Source organism: Homarus americanus, unplaced genomic scaffold (genome assembly GCF_018991925.1).
Source record: "Homarus americanus isolate GMGI-L3 unplaced genomic scaffold, GMGI_Hamer_2.0 scaffold74, whole genome shotgun sequence".
Classification (NCBI taxonomy): Eukaryota; Metazoa; Arthropoda; class Malacostraca; order Decapoda; family Nephropidae; genus Homarus; species Homarus americanus.
Genome location: NW_024716951.1, coordinates 3214510 through 3236117, shown reverse-complemented (window position 1 = coordinate 3236117; position 21608 = coordinate 3214510). Strand labels below are relative to the sequence as shown.

The window sequence follows — 21608 nt, the reverse complement described above, 5'->3', positions numbered from 1 at the left end:
TAAGATAACAGGGATATGGAAATGTGAAAGAGGTGTTGGGCAGTGGAAAGGATTTGCTTGGGTGAAATAGACGTTTTGGGGTAATGAGAATGGAAAGATTATTAAAGAGTGTTTTTATTCAGAACAAAATAGTAGAAGGGACCGACAAAGACTCAAAAGGAGATGAAACGTTGGGGAAGGGTAAAGTGTGGGGTACAGGATGTTTGTTGTTTCTCCTCCATCCTGTGAGTGTCACTCCGGGGTCACCATTTGTTTGGTGTAGCTCGCTGCGGCTGTAGCTAGAAGAAGAGAGTTGTCAGATGCGCCTGCTGGGGTGTGTGGGCCTGGGTCAGGAGCAGGGGCTGTGTCAGCAGAAGCGGATGAGGGGGGTACCTAAGGGAGAAAAGAGGGGTGCGTGGGTCCGCACTCAGACGCATGGGCCGCGTCGGGAGCAGGGGCTGCATTACGAGTGGCAGGGGGTACTGCTGGGCCGGGGGCGGCGTCTGAGGCAGGACGGGTGTGTTGGGGTCGGTAGGACTTGGTGCTTGGGGCAGGAAGAGGAGCTGGTGTCTGCTTAGAGTAGCAGAGCTGCTCTAGGGTGTCTAGCCTGCGGTGTAGAGACAGTAGCTGTAGAACCGATTAGAGCTGCTTCTGGGTGGATAAGCCAGTCTTCCATGTTGCTTGAAGACTGGGAGAGTGATCAGTTTCTCCTCCATCCTGTGTGAGTGCGAATCTCCGGGGGTCACCATTTGTGGGGTCGGCTAATCAGCGACAAACAGCGTTTGTAGGGGAGAAATCCACTACAAAAGGACATACTAGAAATGAGAGACATATAAGAAGCAGCAATATGTGGTCCTTGACTGAGTAGCAATGATTTTTGGGGCGATTCATGGTTAAGAGAAACGTCTGAAGCGATTGGATATGGGAACACTGCATAAATATTTAGGGACTAATTATAGATGGGAAATAAGAACAATTTGGCTCTTTTACAGCAGAAAAAATGAAAGGAATATATAAGTTTGCTCTTTTTTTTTGCAATCCTTCATTATAAGTCCTAGGTGAGAACACATAATATTATCCAATTATGAATCATCATTTTGTTTGCATTACTTATCATTATTACTATTGATATTATGATTGTAACTACAGGTAGTGTGAATATAATTACAAACTAATTTTTTTTCTCGCCACTTAATCGTTTTTTTATAATGATATTACTGTAATTATCGTGCCTACAATTACTAACGTATTTATATTTATTTAAGCAAAACCTTACAAAATTAATTGAGAACCTTTATAAGAACACTGCCATTAAAGCACACTTGGGCCTGGTAGTGGCCGGTGTCTCGAACTACAGGGTGTTAGCGCTTCGAGGCGGAAGGTCAACAATCAAGATGCTGGCTTGATGTGTTACCTTGGACCGTATAAATCACAGTTTGAGAGTGCTGTTTATCAAGGTAACGAAGAAAATTTTTATTTTAGATTTGGTTGGTTAGTTTTCCTAATTTATGAATGATGACTCAGAGGTTTGTAGGAATAGGAAGTAAACATGGAGTATGGAGGCAGACGTCCGCATACAGTACTTGGGTTTACACGTCCCTTGTTTCCAGTGTTACCCTTAAGAGTCACAGTGAAACTCCATGGATATTATGTTCTTTGAATCTACGAGAATTGCTATTTAATTTTATGACTGTCGAGATACATGGGTCTTCCCCAACCTGCGTGAGGTAAGGGGGGAGCTTTGGGGATTTTATTTATTTTATTTACGCTTACTTGTGCTGTGCTTCAGGTGTTTGTTCGTGAGTATACCCAGAACACCTGTCATGCACACGGGTATATGATTACTCCACAATGTATTCATGGGTAGAATATTTAATTTTAAAACCTGACTGCCTACTTCATACTGCAAGTTGATTTAAAACCTCATTGGCTTTTCTTTTCATCTATCCACAGCCAATTATAAATGGCCGATGTGTGTGTGTGTTATATTCGGCGGTAATATAACATGATTCATTAGTGTGTGTGTGTGTGTGTGACGTATCCTGTACAGGAACGTTTCTGTGTTTCCTAGAAAGTCGTTTAAACTTTTAGACAAAGACGATCGTGTTCTTCCTTGCATTACGGAGTTGTGAAAACCCCACCACTTCACCATGCAGTTATTTAACGATAGAAAATGCCACTGACCCTTGATCTTAGTCATGCTGCGTGGGTAATGGTGTGTTTTTATGGTGGTCGGAAATAAAGTCCACAGGACTTGTACTATCGTGGAGAAAAGTTCGCTCCCTCCCAAACTGAAGCAGTGTCGACCTCAAGTGCGATAAAACAGCACACCTGCACACAGTCAGGTAAGTCAGTTCGGAGAGTCATTCCCGTGACTCAGTTTCACTACAGGGAGAGAACTTTTGTCCACGATAGTACACATTAACAACACAATATATATATATATATATATATATATATATATATATATATATATATATATATATATATATATATATATATATATATATATATATATATATATATATATATATATGATGACATTGCACGTAGGTTAGGTTAGGTTAGGTTAGGTTTTCCGTGCCTTTTTATCTGACTTTTTCTTGACTTTTTTCCTCCAACCGTTTTTATAGATAAAAGTGTTAAGTAATAAATATACGGTATGTGTAACTGCATGTAGTTTGACGATATACTGCTCATTGTTAAACGTCTAAATACGTCGTTTACTTTACAATTTCATTAACATCATAGTAACGAGCAAATAATCAGACATGCTGAAAACAGAGATACACACATATGCATAAGTATACAACACCCATACAGGGTTTAGGAAGTATTAAAACTTAAGGGTTCACTAGTATATGAATGATACAAGTCGAACTGTTACTTTTGTGATCTTTTGTTGTAATACAGTAATTCTTTTTATTCTCGAGTCTTTGATGTTGTAGTGTATCGAGTGTTGGTGAATGTTTTAGAAAAAAATTATTATTATTATTATTATTATTATTATTATTATTATTATTATTATTATTATTATTATTATTATTATTATTATTAATAGTAGTATTAGTTGTAGTAGTAGTATTTAAGTCTCTGAGCAAGGGTATGTATAAGGATAAGCCTTGACTTCAATTTTGAAATGATATATTTACCATTGGTCGCTAAATTGGGCTCGTGTTGCGTAGTTCCTGTCACGTGACCTCAGTTAGTTAACGGAAGGATATCAACTGTCAGCTTCAGCTTCCTGTTGCTACCGGAAAAATGACATCCATTTCTAGCTAAATTTTAAAGTGCATTATGAAAGTTGCAGTCTTGACAAAGGGAGTTTCCCCAAAAAATTATATATATATAAATAAAGGCCTTCCCGAGTTGTTAATGTAAGGTTGATTATTTTAGTTTTTTGTTTTTACATGACTTTCGGTACTCAATGAGGCAGCGGGACCGGTGCTGTACAGTCACCCAAAAAAGTCCTGTCGGGAACCATGAACCCCGAGATTCAGAACTCTTGAATCCGAAGCATTTATGGACAGAATAATGTATCAGTGTCTACTGCTTCGGGTTCACGAGTCTGAATCGTGGTTCGCGACAGGACTTTTTTGGGTGACTGTACATGACTGTTTTCACTTCCCCCAACTGGATAGACTGTGATCGAACCGGCGACTTAAAGACAGGAGACGACCGCTGTATCCAATCGACCACCTCACACCATTTGAAGCATTTTGAGGTCTTGCATTTCCCGCTAGTGTTCAATATTCATATAAACTCTAGTGGTAAGTGGTGGTTCAAGGAGCGCGTGAAGTTTCTGGAAGTAATTTGGACGTAAATCTTTTATGTTTTCGGGTTAAAGCTATCGTTCCTTGATCCAGTGTGTGTGTGTGTGTGTGTGTGAACCATAATCAGTAAAATATTAAAAACATTGAAATATTTTAAGATTTGTAGCATAATCCTGCAATCGGGTTCATTTTCAAAGAGTTAAATTCTATCCTCGACGCAACCATCCCTACTTTACTGTTTTTCACCTTTTCTTTCCTTTATTTTCCTCAATTTGATGCAACACTTGAAACTTGATTGTTGGTATAAATCTTACATCTTTCTGTCTGAGGAATGATTTCTGGGTGTTGAACATGACCTCTGAACAGGAAGAGTTGCTTCGTGGACAAGAACAATGACTAGACTTCACTAGAGCCATGAAAATGATTCGCTAGCGTGGAGAGACACACTGAAGCTCACGGACTGAATCCCCCAAATCGTTTCCGAACTCAACTTCTATCATTACGATTTTAGTCAGCTGTAGAAATTTACAACGTGACAGAAAACTAAAGAATATTTCATTATGTCTATTAGGAATATTGCATCACGTCTATTACTTAAGAATATTGCATCATGTCTAAGGATATATATGGATAAATTGATGTTATATATATATATATATATATATATATATATACAGTATATATATATTTATATTATAATAATAATAATAATTTACGCTCTTCAACAACTAACTGTGAAGTCGTGTAGCGCGTATATTAAATTATTAAATACGCCAGTTATCAACAGTTAAATAATTAAGAGAAATACAGCTCTGTAGTTTTGCTGAAGTACAATTTTATTCACTGTACATCGATGTCTATCTTGTACAATAACGTGTCGACACAAAACACGGGATTACTTTATGGAGCGACCACAAACCAGCTTACTTTGCCTTGAGTTGACATGGGTCATTGGGTCAGGGATAATCAGTGTTTATATGCAACCCCGCCCCCTTCCCTCTCCCCCCCTTCCCCCTTCCCTTCCCCTCCCTCCTCCCCCCTTCCCCCTCCCTCCGTCACGAAATACTTGGAAACTCTAGGCTAAACACTCAAGTCTCCTTCAGTTTTATACCTTCCTTGTTGACAAATGATCCATAATTCCTTAGAAAACAAAAAGAAGAAGCAGACAGCCTTAACACTAGGACAACTTTTTCGCTCAATAAGAGATAGAAGAAAAATGTCAATAGATCGATGTATAATGAGGGGGTTAGGTTAGGTTAGGTTAGGTCTGGTTAGGTTAGAATAGGTTAGGTTAGGTTTGGTTAGGTCTGGTTAGATTAGATTAGATTAGGTTAGGTTTGATTAGGTCTGGTTAGGTTAGAATAGGTTAGGTTACATATCGCATCAATTACTAACACACATAGATAAATATCCCTCTTGGTGGTGACTTTGGCCGCTGTTATATTATCGTGAGCCGGGAAGGTGTAGAGTCAGTATACTGTAGGCGAGAGACTCCCTTCACCCACCTACCCCGTTTAAGCTAGTTTTTACCACCCTTCTTGCCTGTTCTTGACCTTGAGGCCAAATACGTCTCTCACTGCTCTTATTTTCTCTCTGACTTATGAACCAGAGTCGCATACATAATACTTGGTTAGTTATTAAGAAAATCAATCCACCGGGAGATTATTATTTATGGATTTTACATGATAATATTATATACTATTTGCATACGTAAAGTAGGTTTGATTACACACACACACACACGCGCACACACACACACACACACACACACTCTTTCTCATCTCAACTTCCATATTACAACAATGTCCAAAATCAACTTACAGCTTCCATTAACAGAACGAAGATGATTGATTCATTTTGGTCAACAAGATCATTTAAACTATTAATCTCTATCACTTCGTCCCGTTACCTCAGTATATAGTTTAGCCCTAGACAAAACTATCAAGATAACAGTAGATGACTGGCTTTCTTCCCCTATACCTGGTTACCTGTGGTTTGTGTAGCCACTAGGTAAACAATAATAAAATTTTATGGCCGAGCTCCTATGTATAGTGCTGTATATATATAGAACAATGAGGACTTTAAATAAAAACGCATAAATGTGGGGTTTTTTAAGTTCAATAGCTGAAGGTCTTATTGCAGGATAGGTTTAAAATAGACATCGCACCTTGACGTTTTCTGTGAACATAACCTTAACCCTCTCGTAATCCCGTGACGTAGTGATAACCTGTAAGATGACGTCATTGTTTGGGAATTTCCCTGTGCATTGGAAAGCTGAGTAAAGATGAGGTGGGGGCCCTCAAACCAGCTCGCTTAAAAGCCTTTAAAGCTGATTTTGTCTCACCCTGGCATCAAATTACATTAGGTTGTATTTGATTAATAATTGAAAAATATTCTTATACAAATTAATAATGAAGATTTTTTTATAAGAGAAGCGTTAATGGTCATATATAGAATTATTTTAATTACATGACGAAGGTAGGGCCGGTCAGACAAGGGTAGACACACACCTACCGATTAAACAAATACCAGTTGCGAAGGTCAGGACTTTCTGTTGACTCATAAAATGTCAACACCAAAATTCACGTCTCCTGTATGGTGATGTGGCAAACAAGATGAATATTTAAGTGTCCATTTCTTCACGATCTGAGGAGGAAATTAGTCGTCTTTGTTAAGTGTATTCTTTACCCGAGTCTCTGTTTTGCTCTGTTCGTTTCTCACTTGTTTATACTTTATAATGATGAACACAACACAAAACTCAGGGATACAAACCATAACAACAGAGGGAAGATGAGCCTTAATGTCTCTCAGTATAAGGTCCATAATTTAACTTTCTCGTGGTGTTGGAGGAATCTGTCTGGCCCAGGATGTGAATGGTATCTCTTGCCTATTTTTACATCATTCATTTATTTTTATTTTCTTCACATCCACTTATTTAATTAACCTTTCTTTTGACCTTATTCATTAGTTCTTTACCACACTGAAGAATCAACTTTCAGAACAAAATGACCGGCCGTTTTTTATAATTACTTGCAAGAAATGATCTTTGGAAACTGTGACCTCACTCTATATTTATACTATAATGTATTTGTGATATTTTCAGTAACTTTAACACTTTTGTATATTTATAAAGTTTGTTGGGAAACCTCCTAGTTACACTTTAACACGTCACTGGACCTGAAAGCAAAGGAAATATCTGATGCAGTGTGGGGTGAAGAGTCCTGGAAGAGCTGTGATTGGCTAAGAGTCCTCGTACACACAGCCATAACAAGAATCTCCCCAGCGTTCATGATGTCAGTGTGTGTGTTGCTGGTGTGAGGTGAGGTACACTACAGGAGGAAGTGCAGTAAGAGTGTCGCCGCCTCTGTGCCGCCATTACTTCTCAAGACGTCGACCTTGTCTTGTTTACCAAATTTAGAAGAAGAAATCAGTTAGAAAATTAAAGAAAACCAGACCTCACATATACGAAGGGAAGTAGAAAGTACTTACTGAAATCAAGGAGCAAACTACAGTACTTCTGCAACACACGATCAAGAGGCTCGTATATAGACCTCAGACTAGGAGACACTTCACTCAAGATATTCAAGTGCCTGCTGTTGAGAAGGTAACGTTAGCTGGCGTAATTTTGATGAGGGGAAGTGTAGCAGCACTATACATACTCTATGGATATCTTCATGTTAAGTTACTTTTATTTTAGTTTCTGCTTAAGTATCAGATGAAGCAATGAAGGTCACTTGAAGTTGCTTGGGTGAATTGAGTTGCTTGCTGCTTTCATCCTCGTAAGTAAGTGTGTAGGATATTTCTACTGACTTAATTGTAGTTTATTTCTTATCTTCACTACAGTGTTTTCAAGTATGTTCGCGGGTCAGTCGTCAATAATTATACTGTATATAATGCAAATAGTGATAGAACAAGAGGAAAAAAAAAGGTCTTTGAATTTGCTTAATTAAGAACAAGTAAGGCGTGACCCTTGGCTCCTCCTCGGCTTATGGAAACAATCGGTCAATCTGGGTCACTGTTAATGTTATCAAGCTTCCTCCAGTGTAGTGAATGTTTGTTGATGTACACTGAGGCCACGACCTGCTTGCCGTGTCCTTGTTCCCTATCCCGAATTTATATTTTATTAATTATTCGTTTTGGTGGGTTTTCGTGTTCATTGATGATATAAACCTTTATTATACCGTATGATTTCCGCCATAATCCCACTTATTTATTCTAGACATTTAACATATTTATATAATGAAGATTCTCCTATACCCCCTGTATGTTGTTACCTATATCAAGTAAGTTGTGGCATTGCTTTTTGTTACAGGAAATATTTTTGTTACTGAATTGTCTCACACTAAGAGCATTATGGGAGTTATCAGATTCCGAAGATGGTGATTTTGAGGTAGAATTATATATTAGAGGAATGGCAGACAGTTCAACGCCGCAAGTCATGTGTGAAGGACGTGTCTCGCTTCATTCCCGGGACTGACAATACGAACTGGCAGGCAGGCCATCCCACCCCTCGGAAATGAAAAGGAATGTAATAACAAGAGGCTGAATAGAATCTGTCATGCTAGTGGTCTTTGTGAACCGAGTTTTTCATGTTTATCTTGATCTTATTTATTCATATTTTGCACTGTACGTATTTTGCACATGTGTATAAATTGCTTGCGTATGTGTTCTGTATTATACACGAGCCAGTATGTACGAGTATGTGTATTTTGTATAATTCTCAGATATTTGAAAGATAATACATTGAGAAAGTTTGTAGGAGACGTAATAATATTGAGAGAGGTTGTTCTCGTTCAGTCGCTATCATTGTACACAAGGAGGTTTACAGAACACAAGGACGTGCAGCTCTAGTCTCCACAATACGTATATTACTTTGTCCTTGTGTTCCTCGACCCCCTCCCCCCATTGTGTGTGTGTGTGTGTGTTTTATGACCTCTTTGCGACACACAAACGGACAACCTCATTGTGTACCATCCTTGGCTTTATTCGGGGGCGGATCCAGGGGGAGGGGGTCCTGGGGGTCCGGACCTCCCATTTTCATCAGAAAATTCCAATAATTTTTCTTTAATGCAGTTATTGTACTCAGGCGTGTTTATATAGTATTAAGTAATTACTATTGGCCTCAGAATGTCTCCTAATATCAAGTGCACATGGCTTCAAAATGCCCCCCATTCTCCTAGCTGGGTGGGCTTGCTACCCCCACCAAGTCCCCTCACCTACAATTTCTTGGGCCCCAATTTGATATTCCTGGATCCGCCCCTGCCTATTACTTCTGCGTGACACTATTTACCTGTGTGTAATGCTTGATGTCTCCCGGTGTTAGGAATAAAACATTGACTCTGATGATCTGAAGAAATTTCTGGAAATGATGTTAAAATAGAGAAGGACATGACCTATCTTACTGGTGTTACGTTTGGCAGTTGTCGTACACGAGTAGAATAAATTATCGTGCATTAAGAGTCGCCATCATACATCAATATAGCTAACATGACTGACCCAAACAACATGAGTCACAATAAATGGCTTTGGGTGTGTTGCCGGGACTCCCTGTGTTCTGTAAACGTTGGTGAGGATGACAGGCGTATGGCTACATATGGTGTCCAATAGCTATTCCTGTCTGGTTATCTCAACATTTTATTTTCGTTTCCTGTATGTCATTCAACAGTGCCAGTGAACGTTTTATGATATTATACAAGTCTTGCACCATCAACCCCTCTATTTTCTTTGTTGAGAGAGGTGTGTGTGTGTGTGTGTGTGTGTGTTTTCCTCCCAGTCATTATGCTGTTATTAAAGTGATAAAAGCCTTGCCGTTTCAAGGTTTTAATTTCTTGTTATCGTAGATGTTTCAGCTATAGTACGAGGCTAACGATGCTACAGACTCTAGTACTTACATAACGTTAATAACCTCTCTATGCTAAAAAGGATCAATCAGTTGTGTTTTAGCCTCTATAACTGATGAAGTTACTTGAAACACTTATTCTACCTGCTGTTTTTTCCTCGATCGACCCAGGTGGAAGATCTGACCACAGCTTAGCTATTGGAGGGGCTGGGCTGGACCTTTCTTGTAGAATTTCCCGTCATTCCTTTTTAGATAATTTATAAAAGTTTGGTTAGGTTAACATTTAAATTCATATGGTTAATGTTAAGTTAGTTTTAATAAAGATTCAATATGTCGTACCGGAAGTCTAGAATTACCTGTACATGCAATACGTTCACACATGGATATATATATATATATATATACTGTATATATAAATGCAAGTGTATTTATAAGTCAGTTTGGTCTGTTGGTTTGTCCTTGACGAGAGCCATTAATCACAAACCATAACACAATTTACTCAGCTAGGAAACATGACTTGAGCATGGTGGTAAAAATGTCAAAGATTGTTTTATTTTTTGTTAGTATTGGGTTGTTAATAGTAGTAATTTATGACCTTCGAGATGCTGGTTTGTATGTTTTGTGCTGCTCTGTTGTGTAAGTTGGAGGGGTCCTATTGTGTCTAGTCAATAGTTGCATAATAAGTTTATTTATTTACTTGTTTGTTTATTTATTTACTTTTTATTGTTTTTATTTATTTACTTTTTATTTATTTATTTATCAACTTTTTATTTATTTATTTATTTACTTTTTATTTATTTATTTACTTTTTATTTATTTATTTACTTATTATTTATTTATTTACTTTTTTATTTATTTATTTACTTTTTATTTATTTATTTAATTTTGTTTTTATTTACTTTTTGAGGGGCTTCCATGGATTAGTCTACTGTTCAAGTGTATAGAGAACCTACCCAGTTGTCAGTGTTTATATACAGTAAATGGAACGTTCAGCTCAGCTATATAACTACCCGAGTTGTTTAGTTTTTCGAAGGGGAGAAGCTTGATAGAGGGATGTTATACTAAAGTCGTGTAGTACTGTATGTTAGTTTGTTATATTATTCACCCCCCCATCTCTTAATGTACCGTTACTGTATGTGCTTCTGTGCGAGAGTAATTATTGGAAATCTTTATGATGGGATATGGGTTATGTGATAGAACTTTATTGTTGGCCTCGTGTAAGTTCGCAGAAGGTAGAGAAAGCTTTGTTTGGTTCTTCACCGGTCAACAGTGATGCAAGACCTGTGTGTATGTGTGTGTCTCGCCTTGATAAGAGAAGCAGCAGAACCGTATCTTATATATTCAGAAATCATTCATAAATACTTGATCATCCCTCAAACATAATCCTAATAATTATATTGGAATTATATTATTAGGAATACATTTTTTGGCTCAAAATTATGGACACACCTCACCACACCACACACCACCGCCCCCCACACCCGCCCCCCCACACCCGTCCCCACGCCCACCTGCCAACCGGTAGTGTATTGAAGGTCACCTCGAAATTGTAAAATGTTAACTTTGTCTTCTTGTTCATTTCCGTCTTCAGTTTATTTTTGTATATGGAGTTAGATGGCGGCAGACGACGGCCCTATAGCTGGTGTTGTCAGTCTCGACCTTTTGTTATGACCTTGTGACTTGACATTGATTTACAGGACCGTTTACTGCTGATAGATATTCCTTCAGTCAGCCAGCCACACGCGCACACACGCATGCACACACACGCATGCACGCACACACACACAAACTGTAAATCCCTGCGACTGTGTGTACACCAGCATTCATATGTACATAAATATATAAGTACACGCATATTTACACACATACACAGTGTTATACGTCTATACACCCATTGATACATATATTCATGACTGCACACACATATTTTTACCCTGGGCTTCATTGTTTACTTGTGTCCCTGTTACCGAGACGTTTTGTTATACCTGTACAAGCATCAGGTAGGTGGTGTGTTAATTAGATGGCATTTTAAGTATAGATTGAGCCTGGAAGTAGGTGAGAGTCAGGGAAGAGGAGGTAGAGGGAGGTAGGCAGGTGAAGGATATGACCACCTGGTAAAACCCTTCCTCTCTCCCTCCCTCCTCCCCCCGGTACGAGACCACCTCTGATAAATTAATCTTTTGGGATTCCCGGGAACAGGATTTAATGTCTCTCAGTGGGGGAAAAAATCAAAGTTGATTCGGAGGTTTTAAAGATTTTCTTAATTGTTTTCAGTCGTGGGATTTAAGATTGCAGTATATATCGTGGCTAAGCGTTGGTATTATATCTTCCTGTTGTTTTATCTGTCAGGGTTCGTGTGCTGTAATGAAAGTTAGTGGGTCCCATAGGCTTGAGAGCTCGTTTGGGACAGTGTGAAAGTGGCAGCTCGTACACAAAGCCTTCGGTAAGCAAGGTCCGTGAGTCAGCGTGGCCGACAATTGCAGTCAAATAACAGACAACTTGAAAAAAATCAAGATAGATTAATATGTCAAGAGTTCAGGAAATTTGTTCAGGTGTTTCGACACGTCTTCAGACATTATTACCTGTTTAAGACAAGATAAGTGATTAATGTCATTGTTTTACCTGTTTTTGTTTTCTTAGGAAGCGCGTAGATTATCCTGTAAGAGGTATGGCAGCTGTGGCTAGCTAAGCATGGTAGTGGGAAACTGTGTAATTATAATGTGACCTCCTGAGTGACCTACCGTGGGTGACCTTCTCTTTGTGTTGGCTACGATACCATGGTTGACGCCCCCTTTTGGTCGCTTGTCCTCCATGTTGGCCACTGGTCTTTTGTTCCCCAAGTGTTGAAGTGACTTTGCATTCAGGTAGCCAGATTATATCACCCTGTAGTTATACCAGAGGAAACAGGGAGCTGATATATAGGGTGTTCCAGAAAAAAATGTCCCTGTCTCCTTCCCTCTCTCCCTGCCTCCCTCTCTGCCCCCTTTCCTGTTGTGTGTAAACGTTGTTGTATCTCTTGTTATACTAGTGTGTGTGAGTCTGGTACTGTAGTGTGGTGCTGTATGGATGTTTTCTCTGAGTTACAGGAGCGGCTGGTATGTGTGTCGTTATTTTAATCTCCATTATTAAGTAATTTGACGTCATATCCGGTGTTTAGTGAGTGATAAAAATGTATGATTACTGCTCAGGTGCGATACACAGGTAACCAACGACCAACTGTCAGGTAATTTTGTGTGTGGGAATACCAGTTAGAGAGACGGGATCTCCTGTTGTGGCCCAGGTCACAACAGAGAGAGAGAGAGAGAGAGAGAGAGAGAGAGAGAATACGTGGACTTGGTCTTGCTTCCTGCCACCACCTAACATTTAAGTGAATGAGTTGTATATAGAACCATTGTACAGGTGTGCCTACCGTGACAGCCCAGCCGAGCGGTTCCCTAGACACCCCCCCCCCCCATAACCTTACACCAGGGAGGCCTTTACTCCAAGAAACATAATGGTGATAATATCAGGAGTTAGGTTAAGGTCTTGTCACTTGGGTCTTCACGTCATCATTGTACAGCTAAACATTTTATCTAAACAATAATTAAATAAATTTACATGATAATACTGTATGTATTAATAGAACTCTCATTGTAAACATTTAATATGATTATGAGAAAGTATTTATTGTTGTTGTAATGTATTTAGCAATTGTCTTGAAACACTGTTCACTTATTCTAATGTCTACACTAAGTACATCACGTTGACTTGAACTGCTGAAAGTGTGACAGGTGGCCTTGCTTGAAGATGACGAGGTGTAGCCCATAATAATAATAATAAAGTACTCATTTATTTATTTTACATTGGTAAGCCTATTTAAAGACCCACATGCATATCATCTTTGCCAGCTGCAGTTTACATTAATTTGAAAACCAGTACTGTAGAGCGATATCATCAATATGCTGTACTGTACCTTAAACCACCTTAGAAATAAGACAATGCAGATAGATAAATTTATAGTCACAAATTTTATAGGAAATAATACAGGTATAAATCTTGTATCTAGCCGGAAGTAAGAAGAATGCATGAGCGTTCATTTTTGCCTCAATCACCGGATGTGGTTGCGGGTTGCACGCTTCGGGGTGAGTGAGTGCTACTCCTCCGTCGGGCGAGGTGGGAGATGGATGACTTTCACTCTGCTTCGGTGCGCATGATATAACCCATGTTTAAGTGTAGCTTGAGTAGTAAGTGTTGTTTGACATTTGCCTTGAGTAATGAAGAAGGTGTACTCAACTAGTCATATTCCTTACATGTGGACAAGTTTAATAATATGGTTCAATTTACTGTTATTTAGAGGTGTTCTTGATGTTATAAATGATGATGATTCTTTATTTCAGATCATGTTTGAAAAATGGGTGTTGCTAGCGGTGATAGTGACGGCGGTCGTGGTTGAGGGAGCCCCTGATGGCCCTTACCGAGCGGTGTTACACAGGGCCAGAAGGCAAGGTAATAACTCTGCTCCATGTAAGTACACCTGTGTGATGTTGTTGTTGGTGGCTGTGTGGCGGTGCTTCACGGGTAGGGGTACAGGTTTAACACTTTCTTCAGTGTTCGCCATGTCTTGAGAGGATGCTGGTTGGTGCCTGGTAAATCCTCATTCACAGCTGGGTGGAATGAGCGATGCCTGGGGGTCAAACCAGTGACCCTTGGGACAGGATTCGAGTGCTGTATCCACATGACCGCCTCACCATTTATACAACATATCTTGACATCTATTTCTATTGCATGACGCAAGAGGTGATGGCTGCATGACACTAAGGGGTGATGACTGCATGATTACAAGCCTTATGCTAATTTTGTTATCATTATTCGAAGTCGATATCGTACCACGGTATCACCACAGCACCTAGCACCATTACCAAGCTTACCACCAGTATTAACACTAAGCTTATAACTAGTACAGGTATTATATCACACCCACTAAACTTATCACGAGTATTATATCACAACTACTAAGCTTACTACGATTACTGTAGGCTATTACATCACAACCGCTATGCCAACCATGCAGTATATCAACCATTAAGCTTACCTGGAGTATTATATCAATTACTAAGCTTACCACAAGTATTATACCACAACCATCTCGACAAGAGTAAACAACAAACACTCGTATTATTATTAAATTAATGTTTACCAAGATTTCATCCTAATGTACAGTTGCCAGCAAAAGTTTTCCCTCAACACTGTGTAGCAGGGCTGTGGGAGGACTTTTGCTGTCAGCTGTACATATGCTTACTAACATTAATACTGTTGATATATGTTAATTGAATTTGCAGTTACAGCATTATTTTTTATCATTTGAATGTTGTTTAACTTGAGTTTATTTAAATGTTCATATATTTTTGTTAAATGATTTCTAAGATTTGTATTTATGAGAAGAATATTATGCGAATTTTTTGATAGATTGTCAGTTTAAAATATACTGCATTTAAAAGAATAGTAGGAAGAGGTTTTTGCTAATAATTGTTTATGAGTTGTGTAGTGGAGTATGTGTACAAGACAAGGGAAATATCATAAAAGAAAAGTGTTTTAAAATGGTCTAAACTATTGATTGCAAAGTTAAAATTGCTAAGATTCCGGTGTGATCCTAAAGTAAAATAATAGACTGGTTTTGTTGGTTAGATCAGGTTCTGTTAGGTTCTGTGCAATGTCGCTTTTATTTTTGTGTTTAGTATCATGCTAATGGTATCTCTAGAAATTTTGGTTCAATTCCATTGCTAACTGTGTTCTCCATCATTACCCATTTCACTAAATTCACTGAGCACAGATGCCAAGTTCACTGCTTCACAACAGCCTTCAGTATCTTGAGTAGCTCCCATGTAGGAAAATAACCCTTCACTATACACCCAGCACTGATGTAGTTGTCCTCTTTGTCCTACACACCTTAGTTTAGTGTAGCCTAGTACTGTACCAGTAGTTTGTACCGATGCTACCACGAGGTATGTTTCTACTGCCATAACACTACTACTATTACTGATAATACTACTACTATTACTACTCCTACTACCACCAATACTACTATCACTACTACTACTACCTACACCAATTTTACAGGTACTCCTACTGATATTACTATTACTACTACTTCTATACTACCAATACTACTACATTACTACTACCACTAATACTACTACCACAAATACTATTACCACTCGTCCTATAACCACTACAAGAGCTACAGCCGTTACAATAAACATTCACCTTACAGTATGGTAGTAATTCCTCATTAGTCCAAAGATGACACACAAAAAAAACCCTGATAGAAATAGCTACTGTGCCATACTACATTACTTATGTTCCTCTGCAGCCATCGTGTTCAACGCACCCACTCTACACAACCTGGATCAGTGCCGGACTCCTGAAGGCGCAGCAGGCACCTGTAAAAAACTACTCGACTGTCCGCTCCTTTACAACGCACTGAGGACAAGACCATCGAAAGAGTTTCTGAATTTCCTGAGAAGGTAATGAATAGAAAGATTGTTTATGCACTTAGTTTAGATAATTATCAGAGTACTGTAGTTGGGGAGAGTGATAGGTATGTTCTGTATAATATTTTCTCAGTTTGTCTGTCCTAATATAGTTTCCATTTCATATCTTGAAAGGTTTTGTTAGTTGAAGTAAGGTTCAGTATGGGAGCTTCTTGTTGTAAATGCCTAAAGATGTTATTTGATGGCCAGTGATGGTGTATGTCAGCCTCAGAGATTGTGTGTTTTCTTATTAACGAGAATATCAGTTTTTTAAAGACTGATTAATAACATTGATTTTGTATAGTAATTTTGCATTCATGTTGTTATACTCAAGAGACAGAATGTAGCTTCCTGAAATTAAGAAGTTGGCTGTTATACCCTTGACCCAGTTAATGTTACTAGACAGATTATTCACTCTGAACAGGTGAATGTCTTCCTGTTCATTAATTCTGTACAGGTGAAGGTGATCCTGTTGATTACTTAAAAGAGACGGTGTTTTCACTCAGTTTCCCTTCTCTCGCCTCTCTTGTATCTAAACGAGTCTCGTCATATTTTCACTCTTTCTATTTTTCTCTTTTCTTCTATTTACTCATCTTTTTTTTTCTGTTTACGCCAGTCTTCCCATTTATTTGTTATACCACTTTTTTCTCTGTGCCTTTCTGAAGCATGTCAAGATGTGTCCCTGTCTTCTCTCACAAGGAAAATGACATCCCTTTTACTTTTTCTTTCCACAGCAGCATATGTAGATATGAAATATCGTCACCTATCGTCTGTTGCGGCCATATGCCTCCGGCCATTCTTGATTCTACTACTATTACTTCTACTAGCACAACATCTAGTACCACAAGTATGTACACTCGAAAGATAGTGAAATTTTCTCTTGTAGTTAAGTCATTGTAAAAAGAGAGGTGTGGGTGTTTTTTGTAAACTGGAGTATATACCATACATAGGTGTGTGAAGGGGATAAAAAAGTACGCAATAGTATAGTCAAAGTGAAATTAGAATTACAGGTGAATAACCAATTACACCTAATCCTATATCCAACCTCGTCAACAACCACAGCAGCACCAACCACGACAGTCTCAGAGGAACCAACCACGTTGCCATCAGAGGTACCAACCACGTTACCATCAGAGGCACCAACCACGTTACCATCAGAGACACCAACCACGCTTCCAGTAGAACCCCCAACAACCCTACCAGTAGATCCACCAGTCACAACAACAGAGGTGCCACCACCCACAACAACTCCCGAGCCGGCTCCCTCTGGGGTTGACTTGCTGTCAGTTGAAACCTGTGGGATGGCCAGCACAACCAATGTCAGGATCGTAGGAGGCATTCCACCCCAAATAGGTATGTAAATACTCTTTGAAGGCAATTGAGTCTGTTTAAGGTGACTCTAATTCAATCTGATATCTTGTGTGTACACATTGATGTACTTATAAGGAGGTGGGAATAATTTGAAACTGCCTACTCTAAATTGGAAGATAACTTGGTTTCAGGATTTAAGAGCAAAGATTATGAAAAATGAAGAAACCAAGCATAAGGAAGTCTTCAAGAAATATCTCACAGGTCTCAAAAGGTTGTACTTTAAAGGTTTTGAATTCAATACAGGATTTAACATCAGCTTCCTGGTTTATAAATCACATAGTACAAAAGAAGCTACTGTATTTCCAAAGGTTAATGACAAGTTGTATGCAATATACCAGGAAAGAGAATCTGTGTCACGAGGATAATAGTGACAGTGTATTGGAAGTCAAAAGTGAAATAAAAAAAACTAGTGTGGAGGTAAAGGTTGTAGACATAAGGGGGTAGAGTGGAGGAATAAAGTTAGTACTTAAACACCTTCTGTAAACAGTGAACCATTAGTTGTAGTTGCCCGCACAAGAGTGAAAGTTACACCTTCCAATATTGGGCAGATAATGGAGAGAAAAGCGGAACTAATTCACAAACTTGAGGAATTAGATACGATAGGGAAGTTCCTTATCAGCCAACTCCCAAAGATACAAAATATTATACTTATCAATTTAGCACTCTAATGGACTTAGTTTTAGACACTCTCTCATGATATAACTTGTAAAATTATCCATGACACTTTGTAAGATGTGGTTAATAAAATATCTTCTCTATTTACCTCTCTCTGTGTGAAATGTGTGTGTATGTATAAGTGTGTGTGTGTGTGTGTGTGTCCAGTGTGTGTGTGTCCAGTGTGTGTGTGTGTGTGTGTGTCCAGTGTGTGTGTGTGTGTGTCCAGTGTGTGTGTGTCCAGTGTGTGTGTGTGTGTGTGTGTGTGTATACAAGAACCTAAGCCTGACTTGTAATGTTTCTGATCAGGATCGTACCCGTGGCTGGCTGCTCTGGGTTTCGTGAATGGCCAGGGCACTGTTGAGTTCCTGTGTGGTGGTGCCCTTGTCACTAACCAACACGTCGTCACTGCAGCTCACTGTGTCAGGAACCGCAATGACCTGTGAGTCACTTTGTTTTTTTAGTAATATTTGAAATATTTTTTATAAATGATCTCTCTGTATAAGTGTCTCAAGTACACTAACTTATTCTTCTCCCTCTTGCTTCTCAACATTCCTTTTATAAGTATCTCCATAAGAGTATCCTCCTTCACCTTTACCTCTCTCTTCAGTGACATAAAGGCTCCCAAGCTTATCTAGTTTCTTTTGCAAGTAGAGTAACTTCATCTTATATAGTAAAGCAACCCAAGATCTCTCTATCTCCTCTCCAATGAGGGATTCCATGAAAAAAATATGAAGCTTTTAACCAATGTGAGTTTGTGGGTCAAGTCAGCTTCTTTGTAGTGTGTACTCTAGTTCATATGTTTGTTCCTAGAGCTAGTTAAGGTTATTTGGTAATAATAATAATAATTTAATGTGGGACTCCTTTCCATGATGTTAGGACTCCCCCCTCACCCCAACTCCCCCTTTTCTTCTCTCATTGTTCCCTCACACTCTCACAGGAAGCTGGTTCGTCTTGGGGAGCATGACCTGAACAGGACCGACGAGGCTGTGCACGAGGACTTCGACATCATGAGTAGGACCATCCATGCCGACTTCAACCCAGTGTCCTTTGCCAACGATATCGCCATCTTGAAGCTTGACAGACCCGTCACTTTCAGGGGTGAGTGAGTGGCTGTTTGCTTATCTGTCTCCCATCCTTTGTAGGCTCTCTCTCTCTCTCTCTTGCTTGACTGTATTGTCTACCTATTTCTGGGGTTTTTCAAGTACTCCCAGTATTAGTAACATCCCCATTCTTTTTGGTGTTACAGACGCCATCCAACCTGTCTGCCTGCCGCTGCCCGAGAGGTTCGATAAGGACGACTTGGTAAGAAGTTTTGGCTTCATCGCGGGTTGGGGCTCTGTGTCTTTCAGTAAGTTGTGTAAAATACATGTATACTTAAACACACACACACACACACACACACACGTATATATATATATATATATATATATATATATATATATATATATATATATATATATATATATATATATATATATATATATATATATATATATATATATATATATATATATATATATATATATATATATATATAAAACAGACAAATTTGTATGTAATATATATGTAATATATGTATGTAATATATGTAATAAAGTGTATATACAGGTGATTCTTTAATCAAAGGGTGACAAAAAACATCATTGTACCAATTATTTAGTTGTAGGGTCAGCAACAAGTTTAGGGGGGAGGGGATTGAAGATCAACCATACCGTTCCTCTCGCTAATCCCATGTCTCGCATGGTGCAGATAACGTGTCGTCTAGTGTGCTGCTCCACGTAATGATTCCGATTATCTCACAAGAAGAGTGTAGTCAGAAGTACAGTGCCTTCAGGCAGATCTCTATCGATGAGACCACCATCTGTGCTGGGGTCGGGGGCCAAGATGCCTGTCAGGTGAGTCTCCCGTCATTGTCTCCGTCGCTTGCTTACACATCATGAATGCTCTCTATATAGGCATCACTGACGATTACCAAAACTGTGTATAAATAGTTGAATGGACAATATTAGTTTGCTGAGGAAGTGAAATTACAACCACATAATAATAATAATACTGTTAGTAATACTACTACTACTAGTAGCATTGTAGTAGTAATAGTAGTACAGTAGTGCAATATAGTACAGGTTGAACCTCACTAGTTTGGCAAGCTTGGGACCAGACTGGGACTATCTAAAATTCTGAGCCACCGAAAATTAGGTTTAAAAAAGGGAAAATTAATCTTAAGCTACTATACTGAAGGTCAACCTGCAGTAGAATTTGACCATTAACACTTGTAACAGGCCCCAGCAGGGCTCTCATCCATTTTGTATTGTTTTGCAGGGTGACAGTGGAGGACCCATGGTAATGTACTGGAAGAGTCAGATGTACATAGTCGGGGTTGTCTCCTTTGGGTTCAGATGCGCTGAACCCAACTTCCCCGGAGTATACACCAGAGTGAGCATGTACAACGACTGGATCATCCCCTTGCTCAACTAGCAGTGTACATAACAATTGTGACTTCAGACTATCAGGTATCTAAGAGACAGATAAACCTGGTGGCATTTTCTGACATGTTCCTGTGTGCAAGTGCGAGTGAGTGTATTGGTAGGTAGAGTACGTACAGTACAGTACCACCTCTGGAGAAATATGAAATGGTTTAGATGTGTTGGTATTTTTGATGAACATTATGATACAGTACAGTATTAGTGAAGTTCATGATATAGTATTAGTGTTTTTCCATCAGTCACTCATTGTTGCAATGTATTCTTTACTATGTTAATAATTTTTTATTTTAATTTATTTCTTAACTTTTCTCAGTGTCAGATAGATGTCATAACCTCAAACTGCCGGTAGTATGACAAGGCTCCTTGTAGTACTGTACTGTATAGGTTTAAAGTATTTAGAGAAAGTAGTAAGAATTGTTAGTTGTATTGCATTTATAAAAAAGTAGTAAGATAAATTATGAATATCAGTACAGTATTGCTTCAAGCTTTATTTTCATAATGTTGAAAATTTACATGATTCAGCTGTCATTACTGTACCTTTAATGACTGTTCATAAAGACTTAAGTTTCTGCACTTGGCAGTAAATATTGGGAATTATTGTTCAAAGCCTACTGGTATGTCATCGTTTAATACCTTCAAATAAGTGTAATCAATAAGGTCATACCCTATTCATTAATAATACACATTAATAACTGATGACTTGGATGTGATTATTTTCCAAAGAACAAGTGTTGTCCTGAGGGAGATCTTTGTGGAAATGAATTAGCATGCAAGGTATGACAGGTAGTGTAGTGTGTCATTACTGAAATTGGATTTAACCGCTATCAAACAGGGAGGTACTACCGCCTGGGAAGATATTGGAAGCATAATGTATTGTCTAATGGTAGACCCTGCTGCCATATGGCATCACAAAAATTGTGATCAAGTCCCAGGTTGCTGATCTGACTTTCTGCCTCATTTACACACAGTTGCAGGGCCTCAATTGTTCCTCTCAATT

General features: G+C 38.7%; 1 protein-coding gene across 2 annotated transcripts; it reads left to right on the top strand.

Annotated features, from left to right (window-relative positions):
• Window positions 1-7009: 7009 nt before the first annotated feature.
• Window positions 7010-21310, top strand: LOC121858632 (venom serine protease Bi-VSP-like). Of its 2 annotated transcripts, none has more exons than XM_042355156.1 (10): window positions 7010-7356; window positions 13968-14076; window positions 15941-16094; window positions 16835-16947; window positions 17163-17453; window positions 18435-18567; window positions 19066-19226; window positions 19375-19476; window positions 19878-20023; window positions 20448-21310. In XM_042355156.1, exons 2-10 carry the CDS (start codon window positions 13971-13973, stop codon window positions 20601-20603), a joined length of 1362 nt encoding a protein of 453 aa, XP_042211090.1. In that variant the 5' UTR covers window positions 7010-7356; window positions 13968-13970; the 3' UTR covers window positions 20604-21310. The 2 variants fall into 2 exon arrangements, with proteins under 2 accessions (XP_042211090.1, XP_042211089.1); XM_042355155.1 differs by having other exon boundaries at window positions 13968-14094.
• The last annotated feature ends 298 nt before the right edge of the window (window positions 21311-21608 follow it).

Coding starts and splice junctions, on each gene's coding strand:
- LOC121858632 (XM_042355155.1), top strand. CDS start 13,971: ATGTTTGAAAAATGGGTGTTGCTAGCGGTGATAGTGACGGCGGTCGTG. Junction 14,095..15,940: donor AGGTAATAACTCTGCTCCAT/GTAAGTACACCT, acceptor GTTCCTCTGCAG/CCATCGTGTTCAACGCACCC. Junction 17,454..18,434: donor AGGCATTCCACCCCAAATAG/GTATGTAAATAC, acceptor GTTTCTGATCAG/GATCGTACCCGTGGCTGGCT.